Source organism: Mollisia scopiformis, assembly GCF_001500285.1.
Source record: "Mollisia scopiformis unplaced genomic scaffold LY89scaffold_33, whole genome shotgun sequence".
NCBI classification, from domain to species: domain Eukaryota; kingdom Fungi; phylum Ascomycota; class Leotiomycetes; order Helotiales; family Mollisiaceae; genus Mollisia; species Mollisia scopiformis.
This window is the reverse complement of record NW_017263613.1, coordinates 76,965-100,801: the sequence shown is the minus strand read 5'-3', so window position 1 is coordinate 100,801 and position 23,837 is coordinate 76,965. Positions and strand designations below refer to the sequence as shown.

The 23,837-nt window shown below is 47.2% G+C and overlaps 8 protein-coding genes across 8 annotated transcripts; 3 read left to right on the top strand and 5 right to left on the bottom strand.

Annotated features, from left to right (window-relative positions):
• Positions 1-148: 148 nt before the first annotated feature.
• On the bottom strand, positions 149-1,541 carry LY89DRAFT_677066 (uncharacterized protein; the record flags this gene model as incomplete). Its single annotated transcript, XM_018213651.1, has 3 exons — positions 149-555; positions 658-1,432; positions 1,518-1,541. 3 exons carry the CDS (start codon positions 1,539-1,541, stop codon positions 149-151), a joined length of 1,206 nt encoding a protein of 401 aa, XP_018062531.1.
• A 2,848-nt stretch (positions 1,542-4,389) lies between these two features.
• On the top strand, positions 4,390-6,069 carry LY89DRAFT_600225 (kinase-like protein; the record flags this gene model as incomplete). The annotated part of the gene is made up of 3 exons (XM_018210148.1): positions 4,390-5,309; positions 5,355-5,583; positions 5,629-6,069. The coding sequence occupies 3 exons, from the start codon at positions 4,390-4,392 to the stop codon at positions 6,067-6,069; spliced, it is 1,590 nt and encodes a 529-aa protein (XP_018062530.1).
• A 770-nt stretch (positions 6,070-6,839) lies between these two features.
• On the bottom strand, positions 6,840-7,393 carry LY89DRAFT_677064 (uncharacterized protein; the record flags this gene model as incomplete). Its single annotated transcript, XM_018213650.1, has 2 exons — positions 6,840-7,046; positions 7,127-7,393. The coding sequence occupies 2 exons, from the start codon at positions 7,391-7,393 to the stop codon at positions 6,840-6,842; spliced, it is 474 nt and encodes a 157-aa protein (XP_018062529.1).
• A 6,585-nt stretch (positions 7,394-13,978) lies between these two features.
• LY89DRAFT_600233 (uncharacterized protein) lies at positions 13,979-15,157 on the top strand (the record flags this gene model as incomplete). Its single annotated transcript, XM_018210149.1, has 3 exons — positions 13,979-14,002; positions 14,048-14,283; positions 14,329-15,157. 3 exons carry the CDS (start codon positions 13,979-13,981, stop codon positions 15,155-15,157), a joined length of 1,089 nt encoding a protein of 362 aa, XP_018062528.1.
• Positions 15,158-15,192: 35 nt separating this feature from the next.
• Positions 15,193-17,125, bottom strand: LY89DRAFT_337063 (uncharacterized protein). The gene has a single exon (XM_018206828.1). It carries the CDS (start codon positions 16,858-16,860, stop codon positions 15,229-15,231), a length of 1,632 nt encoding a protein of 543 aa, XP_018062527.1. The 5' UTR covers positions 16,861-17,125; the 3' UTR covers positions 15,193-15,228.
• Positions 17,126-17,447: 322 nt separating this feature from the next.
• LY89DRAFT_725107 (short chain oxidoreductase) lies at positions 17,448-18,556 on the bottom strand. The gene is made up of 4 exons (XM_018218951.1): positions 18,124-18,556; positions 17,956-18,069; positions 17,748-17,904; positions 17,448-17,697 (listed from the first exon to the last, which is right to left on the bottom strand). Exons 1-4 carry the CDS (start codon positions 18,423-18,425, stop codon positions 17,509-17,511), a joined length of 762 nt encoding a protein of 253 aa, XP_018062526.1. The 5' UTR covers positions 18,426-18,556; the 3' UTR covers positions 17,448-17,508.
• Positions 18,557-20,172: 1,616 nt separating this feature from the next.
• LY89DRAFT_711661 (FAD/NAD(P)-binding domain-containing protein) lies at positions 20,173-21,561 on the top strand (the record flags this gene model as incomplete). Its single annotated transcript, XM_018217918.1, has 4 exons — positions 20,173-20,398; positions 20,443-20,783; positions 20,828-21,119; positions 21,156-21,561. The coding sequence occupies exons 1-4, from the start codon at positions 20,238-20,240 to the stop codon at positions 21,559-21,561; spliced, it is 1,200 nt and encodes a 399-aa protein (XP_018062525.1). The 5' UTR covers positions 20,173-20,237.
• On the bottom strand, positions 21,533-23,557 carry LY89DRAFT_711660 (putative aldehyde dehydrogenase). Its single transcript, XM_018217917.1, has 7 exons — positions 23,379-23,557; positions 23,022-23,331; positions 22,806-22,978; positions 22,418-22,760; positions 21,995-22,375; positions 21,759-21,954; positions 21,533-21,712 (listed from the first exon to the last, which is right to left on the bottom strand). Exons 1-7 carry the CDS (start codon positions 23,418-23,420, stop codon positions 21,688-21,690), a joined length of 1,470 nt encoding a protein of 489 aa, XP_018062524.1. The 5' UTR covers positions 23,421-23,557; the 3' UTR covers positions 21,533-21,687.
• Positions 23,558-23,837: the final 280 nt, after the last annotated feature.

Genomic DNA, 23,837 nt, shown 5'->3' with positions numbered 1-23,837 from the left:
GACCGAAGGAGACCTACGCACTTTCGTGCATTTCCCTAGCATATAATACACACTTTTGAGTACCAATATTTGTTTCCTCAACCAAACAAAAGCGAGGTGAGACCGATTGAACGATGATACGCCTTGCTTATCAGATGCACGCGAAGCGTTACAAGATATCAGGGTCTGACATTGCAACTTTAGCTCTAGATTCAGCGTACTTAAGTACTCGTCGGCGCCTCTGCTCTGGTGTGTCATCGTCCCGTTCCTTCGGCAATGGCGACTCGAGATTCTCCTCAACGACGATACCAGCAGATCTCATTCCGGGAGGTGGCAAAGCATCGGCCCACTCAGCGCTAGCCTCATTGTCCTCCGCCAACTTTCCCTTCTTGAAGATTTCGAAGTACTTCCCAAACTTCTCAGCTGAGCACCAGACATCAAGCACAGCCTTCTTGTCTTCGGGTTCCCATGTCCAGTCCTCCGGCGGTTCCAGAGCGCGGCTGAGAACAAACTGACAGTAAGCCGAAAGTGCTTCAATTTGTTGAAGTGTAACAGCCTGCCCATCCTCTCGGTAGGCTAGGTAGGAAGAGTCTTTGTAGTTGTCAAATTTCGGGTATTCTGGCCGACCTCAGAAATGGTTCCCTTCTGAGGTATCGATGTTTCTCAGAAGGTTTACACCTGTCTTGTTGGTGTAGTCGCGGAGGTCGCCGGGTTTCTTGGGATATTCGAGGAAGAGCAGAGGGATGTCCATATGCTCAGATATTGCTGATTTGTGGTCATATCTTTCAACTTTGGGGTGATTCCTGTTGATCATGACAAGCTGCAAGTTGACGTGAAACATGTTGGGAGTTCCCGAGTTCCAAATTGCCACACCTTGAATCCATTCCGGTTGATCGAATAGGATATACTTACTTGTTGTGGTGAAGTCGGTCTCATCGTCGATTTCGTAGAAGAAAGTGTCCTGAAGGAAGCAGGACAATAAAATCCGAAGATCTGCAGCAGCAAAGTCTCGATACTCTGATACGCGATCAGAATACTTGCTTACAGCCATGACCACAATTGGACCTTCGAAATTGCCGCCATCGGCCTCATCTTGCATGTTGAACTTCATTCCATTACTAGCCAGGAGCCTAACATTATCATTGCTGGCCAAGTTCTCCTTGTCTGTAGAACTCCAGATCTCGATCTTTCTATCGTGCCGAGCGTGAATCGCGGCTTCTGCTGATTTGAGCCAGCCAGAAACATTGCGGAGTAACGACCAGTACCCTGTATCGTGATCGATATCAAGCTCTGTCCTGACCCAAGTGAGCTCCAGCTCAACTTCAGCGCTGGTATTCATCTCGTGAAGGACTAACCCGAGCTTGTATGTAGTTTGGTAGCTGTCTTGCGGCTGCGGATTGGATGCTAGGAATTCTTCAACTTCGTCGCAAAAAAGTTTATGAAGAGGTTGGTCCTTGTCTTGGCAAGTAGTGGAGCAATATGGCGCGGGATTGCACAATCTAAAGGTAAGACCCGTGAGTTTGCCGCAGACTGCACACCCCTGCACACCCCTCTGGAGGCATACTGATGGTTATCGGTGTGGGATCGAGTTGGGACCTCTGTAGCTTTGTATGCTATTGAAGTGGAAGAAGGTGTAGCTCTGTGTCTTGTTGATTGAGGAAGAAGGACGATCGAAGTTATTTTCAAGAAAGCTGAAGTGGGAGCTGATGCCTAAAGCTGAAGGAATAAGTAAATAATGGCGCTGGAAATCCCCTGTCGTTACCCGAAAGTTTGTCAAGGTGAGGACCTGGGGAGCGAATGGCAGAGTCTGCCTTACGGCCATATTATGATGCTAAGCAGCAACCCGAAGACCTTGTGATATGTGATAGAAGGAGAGATTCTCACTTGCCAATGCTGGCGCCCTTATCTTCGAAACCCATCACCTTGGACTTCCTGATTCTAGCAAACACTGCACCATGCCTCGAGCGCATCCAGTCACCGAGGTACATCATTGGTTATGATTACCATTTGTGTCACCAACGCCAGCTATTCCTCCTTTCTGCACTTCTCAGATTAGAATTTCTTGAAAAACATGGTCGGTATAAGAACTTCAGAATTTGGCGAAGACACAACTGTTTTAAGGCGTCCTTCGGCCGTCGCCATCTATTTATATCGAGCCTTGAGACTTCAAGTCTAAGCTATAGCATAGTTGCCAACAAGTTTTGACATGAATGATCATCTTCTCTGTCGCTTTGCCAAACAAGACTTTCTGCCACTGGTACAATTAGTACTGCACATTATTACTCTGGTATGGGGCTAAGCGCTGTTCTTTCTCATCAAAGCGGAGGCAACGGACTACCCTGATTGATGCCATGTTCTGGTTATCTGGTGATGATGGGGGATGTACAAACGTTCAAGTGTCGAAAGGATGAGGTTGGATATCACGAGCATCCTGACTCAGCATCGACCAGGAGGCGGAAGCCTCAATCTCCCCCACTTGAACGCACAGATATCTCGATTACAGCCCCGCCAACCTGATCAATTGATACCCAAGGCTACACACTCAGAAGTTTCAGGCTGGTGGAATATGAGATCATGTGTACCAGATGCAGTGCATTGCAGTTCTCTCGATACAATACTGTCCAGCCATTCTTAAGGCTTTTCAGGAACCAGAGGCCACTCGGAGCAAAGGGACAGGGGATAGCTGCACTGCCAGCTGAACAGAAATCTGATACAAGCCTCAGTTTGCGCCACTTGTGAAGCCTTGTCTACTTGAATGGATGTAAGACATTTGGAGACAAGACAAGAAGTTGCAGAATTCCAAGTCTCTTTGCTTTGCTTCATCATGTGTGTTGTCTTAGTAAAGCTCTTGATGGATATTCGGTATGTGATGGAGGACTACATCATTGGTTGACGACATCCCATAAGCGCTCTTCTACTGTAGGGAGATGTTCCCATCACTTCCCTGCTCGGCCAGCCCCTCATAGCCCTTTCACTCACTCACTCCACTGCCACTTGCTCCCCTCATCTTGAATTTGATATTGGGTAGGCATATGCTGGAGTGTTGCATGTCCCAACACAACGCCACCCCTTTTTCGCCCTCGCCCTGAAGAATACAACGTGAACATCCCGCGAATCCGGATCGGCAGCCAATTACTCTTGCCCCTGTGCTAAGCTCCAGAGGAGAGTGGCAGACATCTTAGGGCAAACCTTTACCAAGTCCAGCGCCAAATAGGGCTTTTCGAGGCGCACGTTCTCTGCACTGTAACGAGTTTAAATCCCTCCAACCATCCATCACTAGCCCTCCGACGTGCCGTTGGCTGGCCTCCACCTTTGATGACCATGACCATGACCATGACCGTGTGAACCTGGACCTTGACCTGCCTCTAGATTTGATTACCTACACGACCACCATCAAAGAACCTGACGGCGCGCTTGTTTTACCGCTCAGCTCACGTCGTGATCGTTGTTTTGTTCCTTTCTTCCCTCGTCGTGAATTGATCCATCCCATCCCGTCGCCAGGTCGAATCCCGGATATATGATCATCGCAGCTGTCGTGCTTGGGAGATCCTCCTCTGCTCCTGCACCGTTGATGGTTGGCGAATAACTTTTTTAACGCCGAAGCAAGGCCCGGCCCAGTCGAGTCCAGACGGATCTTCGAAGGTGTGGAAGTCTTCGTCTTTGTGTTGAGCGCTCTGGACAATTTTTCTTTTGGAGAATCTTGAGTGAGAAACTGGAAACTGCACCATCGGCATCTTCCCCCGCGTCATCCATTCAGCATCGCTCAACTCATTGCTCTCTCGAAACGAACATTTAAAAAAAAAAAAGGCGCAACCACCACCTCGCGCAGGCAAAGATACAGACATCCATTCCGCATTCTCTGGAGGACGTCAGCAGTACAGCTGAGCTGAAAGAGTCGCTTTCGCGTCCTTGCTCTCGCATATCATATCGCAATCTGCTTCCGATCTCACGGCCACCCCGCCAACAACATCATGAACGGCTCGCACATCAAACAGGCCGCAATCCAGAAGGCAAAGCAGGTCGCAAACACAGCTTCTTCCAATGGAAATGCAACCAAGAAGCGGAAGAAGGAGTTGAAGCCCATCATCACCACCGAGGGTCAGCAGCAGCAGCACGATGCTGAGAGTGCGTCGATGGCATCCTCGAATCAAGCATCTGCAGGGTAAGTCCCTCTCCCCTCGTGGCGGGCAGCAGATCTACTTTCTATCAATTCTCACCTCCGCCATCCATTTTCACTTTTCTGCAACAAACACCATGCGCGCAATCCTCTCGTCTTCATCTCGTCGGTCTTGATCGCCATGCCGATTGCTACCATCTATCTGCACAATGTCTTCCCTTTTCAAGTCCCTGCTAACCACCAATAATAACGGTCACAGACCGACCGGCGCACCAAACAATTCGAAAACTACAATGAACCGATCTCCCTCCTCCTCCTCATCGCAGCGGGAAGATGCCGCCGAGACGACTGCAGACGAAGAAGATTCCGAAGACTACTGCAAGGGCGGATACCATCCCGTACAGGTCGGCGAACAATTCAAGGAGGGGAAGTACACTGTGGTGCGCAAGTTGGGATGGGGTCATTTCTCCACCGTCTGGCTTTCCAAAGACAATGTCACGCAGAAGCATGTCGCGTTGAAGGTGGTACGCTCAGCCGCGCATTACACTGAAACGGCCATAGACGAAATCAAGCTGCTCAACAAGATCGTTGCCGCGAAGCCGGATCACCCTGGTCGGAAACACGTCGTCAGTCTGCTGGATTCCTTCGAGCATAAAGGTCCCAATGGCACACACGTTTGCATGGTTTTTGAGGTGTTGGGGGAGAACCTGCTGGGTCTGATCAAGCGATGGAACCATCGTGGTATCCCGATGGCGCTCGTCAAGCAAATCACAAAGCAAGTCCTCCTGGGTCTGGATTACCTACATCGAGAGTGCGGGATTATACACACGGATTTGAAGCCAGAGAACGTGTTGATAGAGATTGGGGACGTAGAGCAAATCGTCAAGACATACGTTAAAGACGAGCCAAAGAAGGAGAACAAGGATGATAACCCAAATGGACGAAGAAGACGTCGGACACTCATCACTGGCAGTCAACCTTTACCAAGTCCTTTGAACGCCAGTTTCAACCATGCGGAGCTGCTCCGGTATCCAGGCAGTTCGGCAAATTCGCATACGAGTCTGAATCAGATGATGCACGAAGGTAATGAATCTCCTGTCAAGACTAAGAGTGCACCACCACAAGATCCTGTCCTAATGACAGGTGCAATAGGCGGATCTCCAAAGAGCGAAAAGGAGGATGAGGAGAAGCACAAGCAACGAGAAAAGACTGCGTAGGTTATTTTACTCTTTTGTTGGATGCCGCTAATCCTTGACAGTGATCTACTTACCCGTGAAGTCTCTGGTATCTCCCTCGATAAGTCAAACGATCAGAAGGAGCCTACCGGATTTGAGAAGATATCAGTCAAGATTGCAGATTTGGGGAACGCCTGCTGGACTACACACCACTTCACAAATGATATCCAAACAAGACAATACCGGTCACCAGAAGTCATTTTGGGCTCGAAATGGGGTGCTAGTACTGATGTTTGGAGTATGGCTGCGATGGTATGTTACATTCCCCTGACCGTCGAACAAAGCTGACAGCGACAGGTCTTTGAGTTGATCACAGGCGACTATCTCTTCGATCCTCAGTCCGGTACCAAGTACGGCAAAGACGATGACCACATAGCCCAAATCATCGAACTACTCGGCCAATTCCCCAAATCCCTCACAATGTCAGGAAAATGGTCTCAGGAAATCTTCAACCGAAAAGGCGAGCTCCGAAACATCCACCGACTTCGTCATTGGGCCCTTCCAGATGTTCTGAAGGAGAAATACCACTTCAAGGAAGATGAGGCTAGGAAGGTTTCGGAATTCTTGACCCCGATGCTGGAGTTGGTTCCGGATAAGAGAGCGAATGCTGGTGGAATGGCAGGAGCGGAGTGGTTGGAGGATACAGTGGGGATGAAGGGAGTTCTGATCAAGGGGTTGGAAGTAGGAAGTAAAGGGGAAGGAATCGAAGGATGGAGTTGCGAAGTGAAGAAGCGGTAGAAGACCCGTTCCTCGTCACAGAAAGCGTGGATATATCTGATGTGTGGTGTATGGATGTAAGGGAGGCGAAATCTTTAATATGCGCAGCACCTCTTCTTGCATAAGATGGTTCTTCCGCAACAACAACAGCAAGGCAACACTCACTCAATCTCGTTCGTTTTTATTATCCCTCTTTTTATCGTGTTGGTCACGCTTCGATCGTTCTCGGTCGAGATCGAGGTGGAGGCAAATACGCATGATACGTTGACGACGAAATGAATTAGGCTGTGAACATGTGGTGGGTGCGTGGGTTATTGGATGAAAGGATGATATGTTTGTGAATGGATGTTTGGAATGGGATGGCGTTAGAGAATAAGTAAGTACGTACGTAGATAGACGAATGTGATCCCTGGCTTGGCTTGTGCTAGTTTTGGCTGCTGTTGCTTTTGTGTTTGTGTGTTGAAATAATAAAGGATGGAGGGGGAGTGGGTAGGGAGAATGGAGGGGAGAGCAGGGGAGGAGCAAAAGTGGCAAGTGCCTCCGTTAGGGTACATGTTGTTCAAGATGTGTGCGGTACCTGCTTCCCAACAAGGAATAGGAGCAGGTGAAGTGAATGACATATGATGCCAGCTGCAAGGTATCGCAGGCTGAGCAATCTCCAAACCGAAAATTCAAGTGAATCGTCGACTGCTTTTTTGAATTCACTTTTTGAGTCCGAAACCAAGTTTTGCAGAGCTAGAAACGTATATATATACCTCTCCGCGCTCTCTTGGTAGGGATCCGTACTCAACCTAGCAACAAACCAGCAACAAGCACAGCATTGGCGAGTAAGGTCGCGGCACTGTATGACGGATTGCTTTCCTAGCTAAAGGCCTCATGAGTTGGTCATCCGTTCTTTCAGCGTTTCCTTGCAGGTGAGCACTTGGGGAGATTTTTGCTTCTTTAGCTGTCGTCAAGTGTGTGACTGCTGTTGCTGTCAACTGCTGAGTTATTACTGTCTGGAGTAGGATTAGTGGTCCGAATTTATGTTCAGAGTCCTTGCATAGCTACTGATTTCCTACTGTAACTCTAAACTTACCACTATCTTGGCCCTTACGTCTTTAGGCTCCACCAGGGCCAACCTTTCCTTGTGATCTTCCTTGTATGCTTCCAACTGCACTATTCCTGAAAAGCGTAAGGTCGGGTCGAGTAAATATAGTCCTCTAGAGGGAATCCTTTGACGAGAGGTCGGAAGCTGGACTTGATTCGTTTGAGAGTTGTCACGTCTCATCACGTACACCTTGCCATACAGCGTCAATTGATCGGCCTCAGAAACCGTAGCCTCTAGCAGAGTCCTACGAGCCATGTCTTTAGTGACTAACACCCCCCTCCCTTCCTCTGTTTCATTCCTGTTTAAAGATTGGTAAAGTTGTACAAAGATTCTGCACCAGGATAAGTAGTTTATATACTACGGGGCTCATTAATGAAACGGATAAAATGCGTGAATTATTTGTCTCCACCTACACTAGCGCTCCTAAGCAATCAATTCCCAAGACCCCAATGACTAAGAAATGCGTGATCATGAAATGCGTGAATCGTAAGATGCGTAAATCGTGAAATACGTGAATCAAGTGCTTAACCGCATGCTTATTTCTCAAAAACTTTTTTCAAGCAATCACGAAAACGATAAATAGAGGGGATCATGCGGGGTAAGAAAGGTAATATTTTCTCTGCGATTTCTGAACACCTATTGGGACCCCGTCGCTCGGTGTATGTACACATGAAGTAGCCACTAAGCCTGAGCTGTCCGTGTCTTGATCTCAGGCATTACTACACTTGCATCATTTACCAAGAAGCTATTACTATCAATGAATAGTCATTGTTACGTATCCTTGTTCATTCGTCTAATACTTGTGTTTCTGTTTGTTGAGAGCATCAAGAATATCACGATTGACAAAATATTGATGCAGGTGACTTCAATCTCTGGCTGGAGTGCTTGGGACTTCAGCAGACTATTTTTTAATATCTAGTTAGGACTTATGAAAAGGTAGAAGATGGTCGAAATGAGGGACTTTGAACTTGCCTAAAGTGGGTTCTGAGGTTGTTTTTAAGAATCTCTGAATAATTACAATGGAACTCTTTGCAACTATTTTATGTTAGTAAAGAATTCCAAATGGAAAGGCAATAGGAGCCTAAGAACCCAGGTATACTTCCCAGACATTTAGTTTTGCCATAAGTTCCTGCTCTCTTCAATACATGAGATAGCTTCTATGCATTTTCAATGACTAACGACAATTTCCTTGTCATAAGTTTTCCGTTCATTTCAATACATTAAGTAATCTCTCAGTGTCTCCGCCTTCAGAGATTATCTCCTCGGCATGAATCGTCATTATGTTCAATACATCAAACAACTTTTCGATGCCGTGATCGCCTGCGACAATCTCTTTGGAATAATTCTTGTAGTTCCTTGGGAGATTTCAGACAAGATGCTCTTTTGCAATTCACCTCCCTGCTATTGTCAAAATAACGCAAAGCTGCGTCTGCCACGAGACATATAACGTTGCGTTGTCAACTTTGCAACAACAATATCACTGTCAACAGAATAAATCAAAGTTCATTCGTGCATTGGATTGATGAGCCTGTTCAAAGTATCTGCAAGCTCGTCCACATCTACCCTCCAGGCAAAACAACCCCAAGATCCATGGAAGGAGAATTCATCGTTCATGTTTGAGTTTTACGATGAAGAAAGCGTCCGCTCAAGAAGTATTTAAAGGCGGGAGAAGCGGCGCGGCGCGGAGTCAAACAAAGGCCGACTGAGTGGTGAATTTCATAAAGTGAATACCGCGGAGCGGAGCGGAACGGGGCGGGCAAAGCCGGTAGGTGAATAAGAAGTGAATGTCAAGAATCAAATGGAGTATGACCATGAGCAAGACTCTAGACAAACAGAAGTGCTCCATCGACGAATTAGGAAGTCACGAACTGTAATTCACTACTTGTATTGCTTCCTTGTAACCCCATGGAAAAGTCTGGACGAGTATATATACTCGGCTCGACCCTCCGTCTTTCGGAATAGTGCAGAGTTCAATGCACACTGCGAAGTGCGACAGACGAGTTTGGACGAGTTTCTCGCCAGGAGCGATTGCCTGTATTATCATTGTTTGCTGGTTCTCGCTGTCAACTTCACGTCGTTGTCGTTTCTAAATCACAATCCCGGTTTCCACGCCCCATCATCCCAGAAGGAAAGCTTGCATGATTGAAGGTCATCAAAAACTCTGCACACGGCCGGATTAGGATCGGGTCTTACCCCCATACGGGCTACGCAGAGATAAGTAGGACACCTAATGTATTTGCATGGTTGGAGGTACAGCAACTAAAAGAGGTGGGCTTTGTGATGTGCATTTATATCTCGGATGGTCACCATTGGTCTTGAGACAGGTGAAGTTACGTACAGGGAGGTGCTGAAGAGGTAGGTACCGTAACTATTGTTATCGCTTATACTGTGTCAATGGTAAGGTATAGAACTGAATAAAGTCAGAGACAAGAGAAAGGAAAATGTTTAGTAAAAACAGCGAGGCTTATTATAGCGAGAAGAGGTGAGCCCGTGCAATGAGCTGCTTTGTTGAAAAACTCTGCTAGCAAATTCAACATAGACGATGCGAGGACAAAGAATCATAGATAGTGGTATCTCACTGAGAGGAGAAACGTCTAGATTTCCTACAAGGAAAGTTCGCACGTTGTGGTAGCAGCCTGTCAAAAATGTGGCACTGCCCAACCAGGGGATGCTCACGACGGTTCAAAGCTAGAGAATCTTTGCTGGAATAAAGTCTACTAAAAGCATTGTCTATGGCGTCTCATAGGATAGGGTCAATGACCCGTTTGCAGCGATTAGTAGCCCGGCCTCATTAGCAGGAGAGACAACGATCGTGCACTGTCTTGAGAAAAATCACGTGCTGGTGAAAAAGGATGCTGGTTTTGAAGTCCTCGTAGGGAAGATGTTATACAGAGAAAAGGATAGGGAAGACATTTGTCCTCCATACCCTATAATGCTATGCTCATCGCTCATTTCCAATGAAAGCGCCATTCCAAGGACTCCACTAATGCCACTATCGTACCTCATCACTTCGCCGAAATGGCTGCTATCCACTTATCTTGATCCTTCCTGTCATGGCATTAGTGTGTGTTTTAAATTGTACTCGAAGGAATACATACTTATCGAAGTGCAATAGCTGCCCCAAGACCGTCTTGACCAAATCCGCTTGTCTATTTTTGTCTTTCTGCTCCAAGAATTGAAGTAAGATGGTCTTCAGATAGACATAATCCATCTTAGGCGCAGCGCCATTGACAGGCGTCCCTCTCCCACTCCCACTGTCCATCGAACTTCTCGTGCTGGCATCATTCAACCTGCTCTGTTTAGTTTGCAGAGCTTTGAACTCTTTCTGAAGCTTCTCATATCGTAGATTGGCGTCATCAAGTAGGCGCCTTAGATCAGCTCGCTGCTTCTCGGTATCGCGGACTTGCTTCTCACTGCCATCAAGAGCTTCACGAAGCTCGGTCATCGCTGATCGAATCTCGTCAGCTTCCTTTGAAGCATGTTCAGCTGTGCCTTCAAGCTCGTCACGTTTCCGTTTCCACTCTTTCTCCTTGTACTCGAGTTCTTCTCTTTCTTCAGTCGCACGTTTAAGATCACGTTCGAAATCTCGTATTTTGCCTTTGAGCTCCTCCACTTCTCTGGCTTTCCTCCTGCCATTGGTGCTGGCCTCATCTTCGGCACGATCTCGCTCCTCAATAGCAGCCTCCATACGTTCTCGCATTTCTCGGACCTTGGCATCAGCACGGTCGTCCACGTCTGCTAGAAGCCGGCGCATCGTCTCGCCTTCCCTGGTTCGTTCGCTCAATAGACGCTGCACTTCACCAAGCTCTTCCTCCAAAGACTCGGTTTGATCCTTGGCTTCCTTGAGTTGCATGGCCATCTCTCCAGCTTGATCACGCATGCTACCAAGAAGACCTTGAGCATTGTTGTACTGTGAACCACGAAGCTCGACTTCTTCTCGGAGGCCTTTGGACTCGGAAGTGAGTTTAGAGACATGATCTTCAAGCTCACGGACCTTGATACGTAACTTGCCAGCCTCTTCCTGTACTTTTGCAAGCTCACCTGCAGACTTTTCATTTGAAGCTGTGAGTTGGATCTTCTCCGCTTCGGATTTCCTCATGTCGCGCTGAGCAACGCGATTCTGATCTTCGGCACGGAGGCGAGCATTGGTCTCTTGTGTGACTTTCTCGTTCAGTGTCCGGATCTCGTTTTGACTGTCAGCAGCTTGCTTCTTGAAGCTGTTGATGTCGCCCTTTAGATCCCTCTCTCGAGCCTCGAGACGTCGCAACTCTGAGGTTTTGGTGGCCAACTCGTCTTTGGTGGCTTTGAGGGTCGCATTCTCATTTCGAAGAGCTCTTAGCTCCGGTTGAGCTTTCTGTAGGATGTCTTGAAGATTGGTAAGATCTTTGTATCGAGATGCTGCAAGTTGTTGGGCAGCTCCAAGATCAGTCTGTAAAGATGCAGACTTCAGTTTAAGATCCTCGTACTCGCTTGTCAGGGACTTGAAGTCAGCTCCAGCTTTTTCAGAGTCTTCGGATTTGGTCTTGTAAGTCTCGATCTCTTGCTCGAGCTTGGTTGTTTGGCTCTTGGAGGTCTCAACTTCCTGCTCAAGGTTTGTGATTCGCTCTTGTAGTTCCGTTTTCTCCTTCAAAAGCTCCTTGATCTTCTCCTTCGCTTCCACGTGTTCCTGACCAATATTCAGGAGATTCTCTTGCATATTCTCAACTTCTTCGCGGAGATCCTCCTCGGTCTTCCGCTTCGTTTGAAGTCTAGCGATCTGTTCGTCACGATTCGCGATCTCTTCCTTGAGTCTCGTAATCTCGGCCTCCAGATCCGCAGAGACACTAGTGGCCGGGACTGATTCTGTCGTCTTCTCAACTACTTCATCTTTCGGAGTAGCTGTGGTGGCAGCTCCACCCTTCTTCTTCTTTTTGTTCTTCTTCTTGGCTGCACCAGTAGAAGGTCCGGCTGCAGGGGCATCTGAAGCGGTCACGGATTTTGGAGCATCCTCAACTTCATGACTGGCGTTCTCCTCGACTTGCTGATTCAGAGATTTGATTTGTTCCGACAGCTCGTGAATAAGTTTTGTGTCCTTTTCTTGAGAAGCCTCCAGGTCTTTGATTTGGGCCTCCAGCTTGTTCCGAAGAACATCGGCATCAGTCAACGTGCTGGTCTTACTTTGCAGCTCCTTTAGAACATCCTCTTTCTGGGTTTTGTGGGTGGTTATATTATCCTCTAGAGAGGATATCTTCTGGTCTGCGTTTGATTTCTGCTTGGTAAGTGTGGCCTTGAGGCTAGCGATTTGGGTTTCTGTAGCCTGGAGCTTTTCTTTCAAACTCTTGATCTCCTCTATTTGGGCATCGATCATCTCCTGGCGAGATTCCCCTTCCTTGGAAGCTTCTTTCGTCCCATTGAGTTCGCGAGTAACCTTTTCTAAGTCTTGAACCAATTCAGAGCTAGATTCTTGAGCGGTAGCCAAGTCTTTCTCTAAAGAATCGACCCTACTCTTCAATCCTTCCACTTCGGTAGTCTTCTCCTGGAGGTCGGCCTGAAGCTTTGGAACTTCGTCATCATATGAGAAGAACTCTTCGCTAACATCCTTGCTATCTGTAGACTCGGCCTTCTGCTTGGGAGAAAATATCCGTAGAACTGACGAAGCAGGCGATTTAACGGAGGCCGTAGGTGTATCAATACTGGCGGTATCTGCCTTCTCAGTGGTGGCATCTGCTCCCACATCGACAGAGCTTCTCAGTGTGGCCAACTCTTCTCTCGCTGTAGATGTCTGCTTCTCAGCCTCCTCGAATTTCTTTTTGTAATCATCTCTGTCCGCAGACACCCTCTTCAGTTCGTCCATGACCATATCCCCTTTCAAATTGAGTTGATTCAGATATTCAATCAGCGCATCGGGGTCGGATATGCCTGCCAAAGGAGTGTTTTCCTTCAGCGCCTTTTCGAATGGTTCGATTGATACTGCTCGAGAATGTGCTATCCGGTATGATTTCAGGAGTTCTGCATGCTATTAGACCATATTCTGCTAATTCTTCCAATGTCCTACCTTGATACCGAGCTTCCAGCTTCTCCAATTTCCTCAATTTTGTCCGCACTTCGGTAGGTAATTCTGGAGCTTTAGGGGATGTATCCGTGGACTCTGCGACCTTTTCATTCTCCCCTGCCCCAGCGACCTCGGTCCCATTATTGTCTGCCATTGCTGTAGCTTTCTCTGTCGTAGGTACTAAAGGAGCCTCCTCGTCGTCTATCACAAATGCGTTCTCGAATTCCGAGGGATCTGGACCTCTTCCTGCTGTCCCATCGTCTTTCGGCCTTGGCCGCCGAGGCTTCTGCGCCGGAGATTCGTTTCTCGTCGAAGATCGTCTCGCGGAAGAAGAGGATCTCGATATAGGGGCAGGAGTAGCTGTAGCTGTAGCTTTTTGGCGAGCTTGCTCCTCAGCAATGCGGGAATCGATTGCGCCCTTCAAACTTTGAAGGCGCTGAATAGGGTTAACAGACTGTCACAAGGCTGCCGAGAGAGCAAGAATGTTGAGAAGTGATTACCTGGAACATTATGCCACATCTATCAGAAATGGATTATTTCAATAATTACAAGTCAGAAAAAGAGGTCCGCAGAAGAAATACATAAATGCGACAATTGTCTGAATTTCACACAAAACAAAATATGTGTTCAGAATTAACATCTGAGCTCTGACAGACATGATGCGCGGCGCGGCGTAGGGGATTATTTTGGGGCGGCTCAACTTTATGTCCGTGCATCTTAGCTAGGGTCAAGCTCTCCTCCACGCTGAACACTCTCGACATCCACGACAACATGACACGGTGATCCACCACAGAGTCAAAGACTTCAATATGGTCTCACTATGGCCCTGGAAGGTAGCAGAATATCTCGGATCATCTGTCTTATGCTGACCATCACAGGGCGAGGACAACTCTCCAGCTGGTTTCGAAAAGACCTTATCGGCTCTGGCATCGAAGATCACAGCATCGCAGGCACATCTAGACTCGTTACGTTCACGAGGGCGTCGATTTAAGGCGTTATGGACTCTCTACACGAGTCTGGCATATCTCATCAGCGTTGTGGTACTCTTTTTGGCCGTGGGATGGAAGAATCTGGGTGCTCTGGAATACACAGCCTTGGCGTCGAGTCCGGTGGTGTAAGTATTATCTAGAATGACGGAGGATTTGGCTGATAATGTCAGAATCTATCTCGTACGAGCGGGGATCACAGCATACTACGATTATCGTACGGATAGCATCACGACACGACTTGAAGAGCAACAAGCAGAGCGCACGAAGACGATCGAGAAGTTGAAGGCTGCCACCAAATATGATTCTACTCAAGTACTACTAGAAAAGTATGGCGGAGCTGCACCCAAGGCAAAGAAACCAGCAACACCAAAAGCTCCAAAGGCGGTGCCAAAACAAACTGGAAGGGTATCCATAGGAGCTCCACCGCCAACTGCGAATATAGGTAGACCTGAACATATTCCTAGCCAACCTTCCACGCCACAACCTATTATGAGGCCGCCACCGCCTCAAATAATGCCCCCTCCGGCTTCTTCGCCAGCTACAGAGTTTGCACCAAACGCATACTCTGCTCCACCTCAATATGCCCAGAGCGGGGACAATGCCGGAGGAAATTGGTATGATAGGATATTGGACTTGTTGATGGGAGAGGACGAGACATCGCCAAAGAACAGAGTCGCCTTAATTTGCCAAGATTGCCGACTGGTAAATGGGCAAGCTCCTCCTGGGACCAGAACTTTAGCAGAGTTGGGAAAATGGAGATGCTTTGGTTGTGGTAGCATGAATGGTGAAGAGGACGAGGCTGCAAAGGTCGTCAAGGAAATGAAGGAGCGAATGGACAGTCAAGAAGAGCCTGCTTCTCCGGAGATCGTGAAAGTGGAGCATGATAGCGGTAAAGAGGCCTCGACAGATGAGAGTGGTGAAATGGTCGAGGCAGCTGATTCGGGAGAAGATACTGTTGAGGTGAAGCCGAGGAGAGGTCGACCGAGAGGTAACAAGTAGAAGGCCTAGTCATCTGACATGATTTATTGAGTATTTACGGCGAATAACGAAAAGCTCTTGGCCGTTTTCTTTCATGACTTTGCTCGATGAGAGATTGGAGGCTTCGTAGATTTCATGTCCGAAATATCCTGCTTCTCATGGGCCTTTGACTTTGATTCACCGGAGGCTATAGATGTAACGGCCGTGGGCTTCTTCGTCTTTTGGCTCTCCTTTCTATTCTCGTCCTTCGAGGCTTGAGGTCGTCCTTTGCTGACATCCCGCCTGTCCTGAATAGCTGGCTTGTCTTTTCTGTCCTTTTCCTTCGGTCGATGTCCAGTGGCGACTTGCATGTTCTGGATCTTTGCTTCTCCCTTAGAAGACTGACTCTCCTTGTCCTGTCCCTCTCTAGTCTTTCCCTTCACTTCCGGCTTATTCCAATACCTCGAAGTGCGAGGCAAATACTCCATAGCATCCTCATATTCACTCTCCGCCTCATACTCATCCCGCACCTCCTCCCTCGTAGGGATCTTCAACCCCGTCCCAACATACGGCGCAAGCGTAGGCTGAAACCAATCCGTACTCTTCAAAACCTGCTTCTCAACCTCATCCTCATATCCGCCCTTTCCCTGGAATCGTCTCCTGCCCTTGATATCCCTCTCTTGCTTCATCATCCACTGGTCCATCAGTTGTTGCTTCTTAGCCTGTTCTTCTCTACTAAGCGGAGCTCGAAACTCGGTGCTCTCGTCGGGCTTTTTGGCGGCGTCTTCGAGGTATGGACTAGATTCCAGTGGCCAGACTTTGAACTGGTTGGTTGAAAGGGCTTCTTTGAGCTCTCGAGCTACGCGCTCTCTTTCTGCGGGGTGGAGGCGGATCTTGACTGGTGGTGAATCTGGGATCGCGAGGGAGAGTTCTGGTTCTGATTGTCCTTGCGCTTGAGAGAACTTTTGCTTTGGATGTGTAGTCGCCATGGGCTCGACACTTTTCTCTTGGCTAAGTGCTGGGGCTTTGAAGGACTTGCGATTCGCCTCGAGGACCTTTTGTTTTTCTTGCGAGCGAGAGTGTGGCTTCTCAAGATATCTTGCTTCCGCCAAGTCGGGTTTCTGGGCTGGAGGATAAGCAGTCTTGCGCTCTGGCTTGCGGGTCTCTTCCTGCTCCCGAGAGCGACTCTTATCTTCGAAAGTACTCTCTAAATATCCTACAGTCTGGTTTTGAGGTGTGGGCTTGGAGATTCTGATCCTCTCTCGGGGACCAGGAGGTGGTTGTTTATCTGGACCAAGATTCTTGTGTAAAAAGGTGCGGTTCATGATGTCCCAGCTCTGGTCTACAACAGGTCCGTCGTCACTGTCGTTGTCGTCCATGTCCTTGTTTCTGCCCGGCATTTCCTTCCTTCCCTCTCTTCGAGTTGTCTTAGAAGAAGTTGCTCTTTCAGCTTGTCCTGCTGTCGTCGGAACAATAGCCATCCGTCTATTCTCTCGTCTAAACTCGCGACTCATCTCTGCCCACTTCTTGTCCATATCTTCTCCACCAGCTTCCACGTCTTTGACCCTTTCCTCCTCTGCTTGTTCCAATGCGTGTAAGGGATCAAGTCGATCTCGTAGCCAAGCGATTGGTTGTGCGAGACCGCGCAAAGTATTAGGACCGTTCTCAAATACGTCAATCGTAGTGTTGAATTGTGCGGTTGTCGGAAGAGGTATTCGTGGGATGTGGTCGTAGGGTTCGGGCATAATTGTATCCAGAAATGTCGTGTTGCGATTGAGTTGTCCCTGATGGGTGTAAGGAGGCCGTTTACACCGGTGAATGGAAATGACAAAAATTGACAAGAGTGTGAATGTGTGCTATTTGCGCTTTTGCGGGCTGATGCAAGATGACAGATGTCGTTGTTGATAGAGGTCGTGGCTTTGAAGGCGTCAAAATGTTTGCTTTACAATAGGTTCTTCAAAATTAAATACAAGTGGGCACTAGCGTAGATGTTGCGACACGCAGGCAGGAAAAGTGTTGTAGTGAGAAGAATGGCTAGTGTGCCATAAGAATTTATAGAACACACTTTTGCGCAATCATATTGTGATTGTATTCTGCCGCTCGATTCTATTCTGATTCACAATTGCTTGTTGCCAGTTTTGCGCTTTGAGTGAAAAGGGGTTCGGTTAGCAGGAGCAAATCCCTAACTCACGAAGAGTCACAGATATTAAGAGACACGAGAGTCCATCCCCATGTCGTTTGTACTTTTGAATACAGATGTAGCTTTCTGTGCTCGGTGGGCAGCAACGAATGGGCAAGTTCTTCAGTAGCATACTGAACGAGACATAGCTCTCTTGCTGGATGATAGTTGATAGACAATTTTTATTTCACACAGCCTATGATTAGAACCTTATCTACCAGGGAGGATTCTTTCCATCGTATATATTTGCCCCCTCAGCATTCTCATATTCCTTGACATGGATGTTCATAAATGTGCCATTATCATTTTTCGTTGCAGCAGATACCTTGTCTAAAACTGCCTTTGCACCCACACCAACTTCAAGATCTGCATAGTCCACTCCTCCCAAGTCCGTTTTCAGCCACTGAAGTATATGTCAGCATATATAATTCATCTGATGTGAAGGGAACGTACGCCGGGGCTGATACAGAAAATTGTAAATCCTGCATCCGCTTGCTGGTAAGCATATTGCACGGTCAACATGTTGAGAGCTGCTTTCGAGATTTTGTAGGCTGGTGTTGGAGCTTGTAGGAAGGTTCCTGCTAGGCCAATTGATCCCAATGTCGATGTACTGCATTTATGTCAAAACACTTCATAGAACAAGGGAGTTAGGGTTCTTTACACATTCACAATCTTCTTCAGATTCCCTTTCTCCAACAATGGCAAGAAAGCCTGTGTAATCAGATGCACGGCTATGACATTGGTAGAGAAGATATTAGTCATGTCATCTGCGGACCTAGGTCTTGTCAGCTGATCAAATCCAAACCCACAGCAGGGCTGCGAAAAATACATCGTGGAAGGCCCTTTTGGAGTATAATCCTGAATTCCTGCATTGTTGATCAGAACATCAAGTCCATTTCCTCCAAGAGCCTTTTTAACATCTACTGCGGCTTGCTTGATGCTCGATGAATCTGTGGCTTCGAGGTGGATCAAGACTACGCGACCATTGGACTTTTGGATCAAATCCTTGAGCGCTGGTGATTCCTTGCGAGCCGTTGCGAAAATGGTGCTAACATCGGATGATGAAGCAAGTTGGGTTGCGAGTTCTAGGCCTATGCCACGAGAGCAGCCTGTGATGAGGTATGAAGTCATTTTTGCTTGTAGATGATCTATTTGTGTCTGTAATAGATGGTAGAGCGCGGTTCTTTATGTATTAAGGAGGTAAATGGCGTATATTATGTCATTTAATATGATATATATCGAGACGAAAGGAATGTCCACAGAGAAAATGGAGTTTAGCAAGCAGAAAAGGTGTTTGCGGGTAGAAGGTGGGGTAGACTTAACGCCGATGCATTTTTCGGCCTGAACTTACACGGGATTGGTCACTACGGACGAACTACTGGGAGATCTCCCGCGAAGATATTAAAAGAGATCTTTCAAAGATCTACGACTCTAGAAGCAAAAAGTCCTCTCACAACACAACTTCTCACATGCGAAAGCGTGCAGATAATGGTATCGCATTTATAAAGCTCTTTTAACTTTTGCAACTCCAGAATAAATGCTCAGAATGTCCGATTCTCCATTCTGCGCCGTAGCCGGCTGCGGGCTGTTCAACGAAGCGATACTCTAACCAAGCGGATTCGTGATATCTGTCAATGGAGTAGTGATTAGTGTGTACAGACTATTCAAAAGCGACGGGCTGAGCTGAATGAACAGTTCTGAGCCCACACATGCTGTTTGTTTCCCTCACCAAACCTTGGGCGTTGAAAATCTTTCTAATAAGATTTGCACCATCGATACGAACGAAGGACTCGCGTTTTCCTGTGTTAGCACCTGCTAGATAGGTTGTCAGATGGTGAATAGAGAAGAGATAGAAAGAGGGGTTACTTGAGTAGATTAGGAAGTACCAATCAATTACAACTAGCTAGGATAGACGGGACTACAAAAGCCAGCTTCATGTACGGACCCGAATTCTCAGCCTCATGCTTCAGCTGCTCTGAATATCGCACAGTGTTTTGCTGTGCCTTTGTAGCCATTGCCGTGGCTGACGAAACTGAATACTGGGTGGAAAAGGAAAGTCAATGTTAAATCTTGCCAAGTGTAGCACTGATATGCAAGGAAAATACGTACAACTTTTCTGAGTGAAGACATAATTGATAGTTCCACAATCCGCGATATTTGCGCTATCTGTGCCCATTCCTTCAAGATGAGACACATACTCCAATCCATACACTGATGGTCTCAGAGCCATAGTTGACCCATTCCGATATGAGAGAATTTGCTATTGTAGGATCCTTCTTCCATGATGGCTGAACATTTCTAGACCTTTTTATTGTGTCTGGCTTCGTTTGCGTGAGATTTCCCTCAAGCAAAGAACGCCATCCATCGAGCTGTGACTCCCGAAATGAGCAGCGGATCCGATGGGAAAGGTACTAAGAAACTTGCCAGATTCATGAAAATTTGGTAATGACTTTATCCAAGCTTAAGCAAGCTTGGGTACCAGTGGAGACTCCAATGAGAAAGACAAGGCGAAAAGCTGAAGCTGCAGAAAAAATATGTCAAACTCCAAGGTGCCATCTGTACCCATGAATTCATTCCAAATTTAATACCCAGATTGAATGGAGCAACATATTCTTCGCGTTCGCGCTTTCGGCTCTTCCTTTAATGCCGAAAACGCGACTGTCATGGCTCGTTTGGTGTGGTTGCACAAATCAACCCCTCATTCTGCCAATCATCCATATCCCATACGAGACTGTTGCATTCTTTCAGGCAAGGATCAAACTGACTTAACGACTTATCTCCGTAATTTCGTGGTACAGTTTAGAAGGTAGCGGTAGTCGAATCAGGCCATGTCATACGTTGAACTCAATGCAACTAGCTTTATAAATATGTAGAAAGAAATGAAATGAACACAACTCTCCTTTTATCTTCAGCCTTTCATTAAACGACCATTGACTCTCTCTAATGACCTCAAACATGAAAACTCCTCACGTCTTGATCATTGGAGGCGGACCCGGAGGATTGACACTTGCACAAGCTCTACGCAAGCAGGGAGCATCATTCCAAGTGTTTGAGCGAGACTTAAACTATGATTCTCGTCAAGGATGGGCCATTTCCCTTCATTGGTAAGCTCTCTTCAGGCTTGCTGAATCAATCTCAACTGGTGTAGGAGTTTGAATGAATTGGCATCTCAACTGCCAAGTGATCTGGGCCCATTTGAAGAAACGAGCGTCTTGAAAATTCTCAACTTGCAAGATGGAGGATCTTTCTACGATAGCGGAGGCAATAAGTTAATCACGGTCGGTAATGGGCCCAAAGGACACGATGATTACAGTATCCGTTGCAACCGATCGAAACTTCGAGCCATGATGGCACAGCATGTACAAATCGAAAGGAACAAGAAATTCGTTCGATACGAGGAAACAAAAGATGGAGTAACAGCATTCTTCGAGGACGGCTCCTCTGCTTCAGGAGACATACTAGTCGGTGCTGATGGAGTACATAGTCGAGGTGGTTAAAACTCTCAAGAGGGGTTCCACGTTGACAAAATCTAGTTCGCAGTCAGCTACTACGTGACAATCCGGTAGACCCAACACCATCTCCTTATGGTATCATCACTGGACAAATGGTTATTACAAAAGAACAATACCAGAAAGAGCTCGAAAATGGACCTTCCTTCTACTCCACTCACAGTTCCAAATCGCACATCTTCGTAGGTCTCAAAAATATTTCGGATGATCTAGAGACCGCCAATTACTACTGGATGTACTTTTGGGGAGACAAGAAAGCTGCAGAACTTGGAAAAAAGTACTGGACTCAAGCCGCAACTTGCGAAGAATTGCTCAAGTATGCTCAGAATGGAGCTGAGGATTTCTGTCCGAGATTGACCCAACTTGTTCGCATGGCAACACCCGACACTATCATGTATCCGCCTTTGCAATTTTATCAATGGGCCCCGTACCAGGAACTACCCCCTGGGCGTGTGACGCTCCTCGGTGATGCCGCTCATCCGATGATGCCATTTCGAGGCGAAGGCGCAAATAATGCACTGCTCGATGCTGTACGCCTTGCTGGACAGATTGGAAAGCACTTTGACAGTGGTGTTGTAGATTGGGTTGCACTCGCGAAGCTCGACTATGAGAAGGAAATGCTACCTAGAGGCGCAGATGCTGTTCTGAAAAGCAGCTTTATTAGTGACGCACCTGCTGAAGAGTTCAGGAGACGTCAGCAAGAAATGATTGAGCGACTGAAACTTGGTTCAGTTACCAGCTCTAGAGAAGTCATGTGATGGTAAGGGGGGAACATTGGTGATCTGAAGCTGGAACACTCCGCTCACTCAGCTCTCGCATGTTGAGTGGAGAAATATCTGTTGCTCCTACGAAATAAATCTAGTTTCCTCCTGGAGATGATCTTTTCACAGCTTTGGTACCAATTTCATGCTTCTCTCTGTCAGTAATGTTACTCTGCAACGATGAATCCACTTACTTGATAAGAACCGTCTTCGTTTGCAAGTACTCCCTCAACCCATACTTCCCCAACTCTTTCCCACTTCCACTCTCCTTGAATCCACCAAATGGAACTGTATGAACTGGAAAGTGTGGTGCATTGATTGAAACGTTTCCAGATTCAATCTTCGCCGACACCCTCAGGGCACGGTTCAGATCGGAAGTATATATCGTAGCTAACAATCAGCGAAGTTCGTCACCATAAAAGAGACTTACCTGAAAGTCCTGTCTTGGTATCATTGGCCAACTCAATGACCTCGTCTTCTGTCTTGAATGTAACCACACTTAGTACTGGCCCGAAAATCTCTTCGTTGAAGACTTTTCCGTCCTTGTCGGGGTTAACAAATAGAGTCGGCTCGATGAAGTAGCCTTTGTCGCCCTTTTGTTTCCCGCCAACGACAGGCTCTGCATGTTGTTTTCCAAGCTCAATGTATGACATGACACGTTTGAAATGTGCTTCATCTGCCATCGGCCCATAATGAGTTGTCGATACGCGAGGATCATTGCCCAAAGAGGAATTGATTGCCTCGAACCGTCCTTTTACTGCTTCAATGAACGCGGGAGCAACATCCTCTTGGACCAAGAGGCGAGAACCGGCTACCCATGTTAGCATGTCCCTTCAGAGAATTCTGTACATACCAACGCAAACTTGACCATTGTTGAATAAGAAGCCATCGGCAGCGGAACCAACAGCATTTGGAATATCTGCGTCGGCAAATACTATCGCCGGAGATTTTCCACCAAGTTCCAATGTCACTCTTTTCATATTACTCTCCAATGCCAACTTCTGAATAATCTTTCCAACGAAAGTAGACCCAGTGAAGCTGATCTTCGAAATGATCATATTGGAAGCGAGAAGAGCACCCGTCTGCGCTGCTCCACTTACGAATTGAATGACACCTGGAGGGAAGCCGGCCTCAACGACCAACTTGCCCAGATATAATGCGCTCAATGGCGATTTCTCGGAGGCTTTAAAGATGAACTGGCTTTCATCAGCATAGAGCACCGCAATGTTTGCCCAACTTACAGTATTGCCTGCAGCAACAGCGGGAGCGATCTTCCATCCAACGTAGAGAATCGGTGCATTCCATGGCGCAATACCAGCACAAACTCCCAGTGGCTCATGTCTGACAATCTTGTAAGTTCCATCATCAGCGGCAAATGATTCCCCTTCAATTTTATCAGCCCAACCAGCATAATCTAGAACAGTCAGCGATGTCCTTCACCCGAGAACAGATCATACATCTGAACACAGCGGCGGCTTCAGGAATGATAAAGCCAGCATTGCTTGCAATTGGAGCTCCCATGCACAAAGCATCAAGATCGGCAAGTTCTTTTGCGTTCTCGACGATCAAGTCAGCAAACTTGTGCATACAAGCTGCACGTTGAGCTCCCGTAAAGGTGCTCCATGGTCCGGTCTTGAAGGCTGATTGAGCAGCAGCTACAGCCAAAGCAATGTCTTCTGCTCCAGCAATCTGAACGGCAGCAGGGATAGTCGACCCGTCGAAAGGGTTGGTCAGAGATAGTGTATCGGCAGATTTGGCGTCGGCATACTGTCATCTTTTTAGTCGAAGCTTTCTAGCTCACGACATATACTGACCTCGTTATTGATGAAAAGCTTCGTTTGATACTCAGACGCCATTTTGGATAGGTTGGTCGGATTTGTTGGAGTCTGGAGTGTGTCCGCGTGGTATATATGGAGAGCAAATGGATCTGACTACCAATCGCCCTAGATAGAGTTGCGAGTAAGCATCGGACATCGACTCTAGACTCTGCATAGATCGATTAAGTCCGACGGCAAAGGGCGCCTGCCTCAAGCGCAAAATATCCTATTTGGGTATTATGTCTCGGTAAAGTAACCATTCCGTGTGAGATCCCCGATACCCGAGGATTGGCAACCCAGCAAAAGTAAGCATCATAAATCATGCCGCTTTGAATGTATAGGTACTATTGGTGGAAAGGGCCGACACGGTCTGGAAGGAAAAGCAAAAATGTCAATTGGCTATCGTCTCCGACTTCAAATAGGGCAAGTTCACCTTGATTCAGCCTGCAGGAGGTG

Excerpts from the sequence above, each read along its gene's own strand:
- LY89DRAFT_337063 (XM_018206828.1), bottom strand. The coding sequence starts at position 16,860 with ATGCCCGAACCCTACGACCACATCCCACGAATACCTCTTCCGACAACC.
- LY89DRAFT_725107 (XM_018218951.1), bottom strand. The coding sequence starts at position 18,425 with ATGACTTCATACCTCATCACAGGCTGCTCTCGTGGCATAGGCCTAGAA. Across the intron at positions 18,070-18,123 it reads CCAAAAGGGCCTTCCACGAT|GTCCGCAGATGACATGACTA; the intron begins GTATTTTTCGCA and ends GACAAGACCTAG. Across the intron at positions 17,698-17,747 it reads TTTTCTGTATCAGCCCCGGC|TGGCTGAAAACGGACTTGGG; the intron begins GTACGTTCCCTT and ends CATATACTTCAG.
- LY89DRAFT_711660 (XM_018217917.1), bottom strand. The coding sequence starts at position 23,420 with ATGGCGTCTGAGTATCAAACGAAGCTTTTCATCAATAACGAG. Across the intron at positions 21,955-21,994 it reads TACCAAGACAGGACTTTCAG|CTACGATATATACTTCCGAT; the intron begins GTAAGTCTCTTT and ends GCTGATTGTTAG. Across the intron at positions 21,713-21,758 it reads ACGAAGACGGTTCTTATCAA|CATGAAATTGGTACCAAAGC; the intron begins GTAAGTGGATTC and ends GACAGAGAGAAG.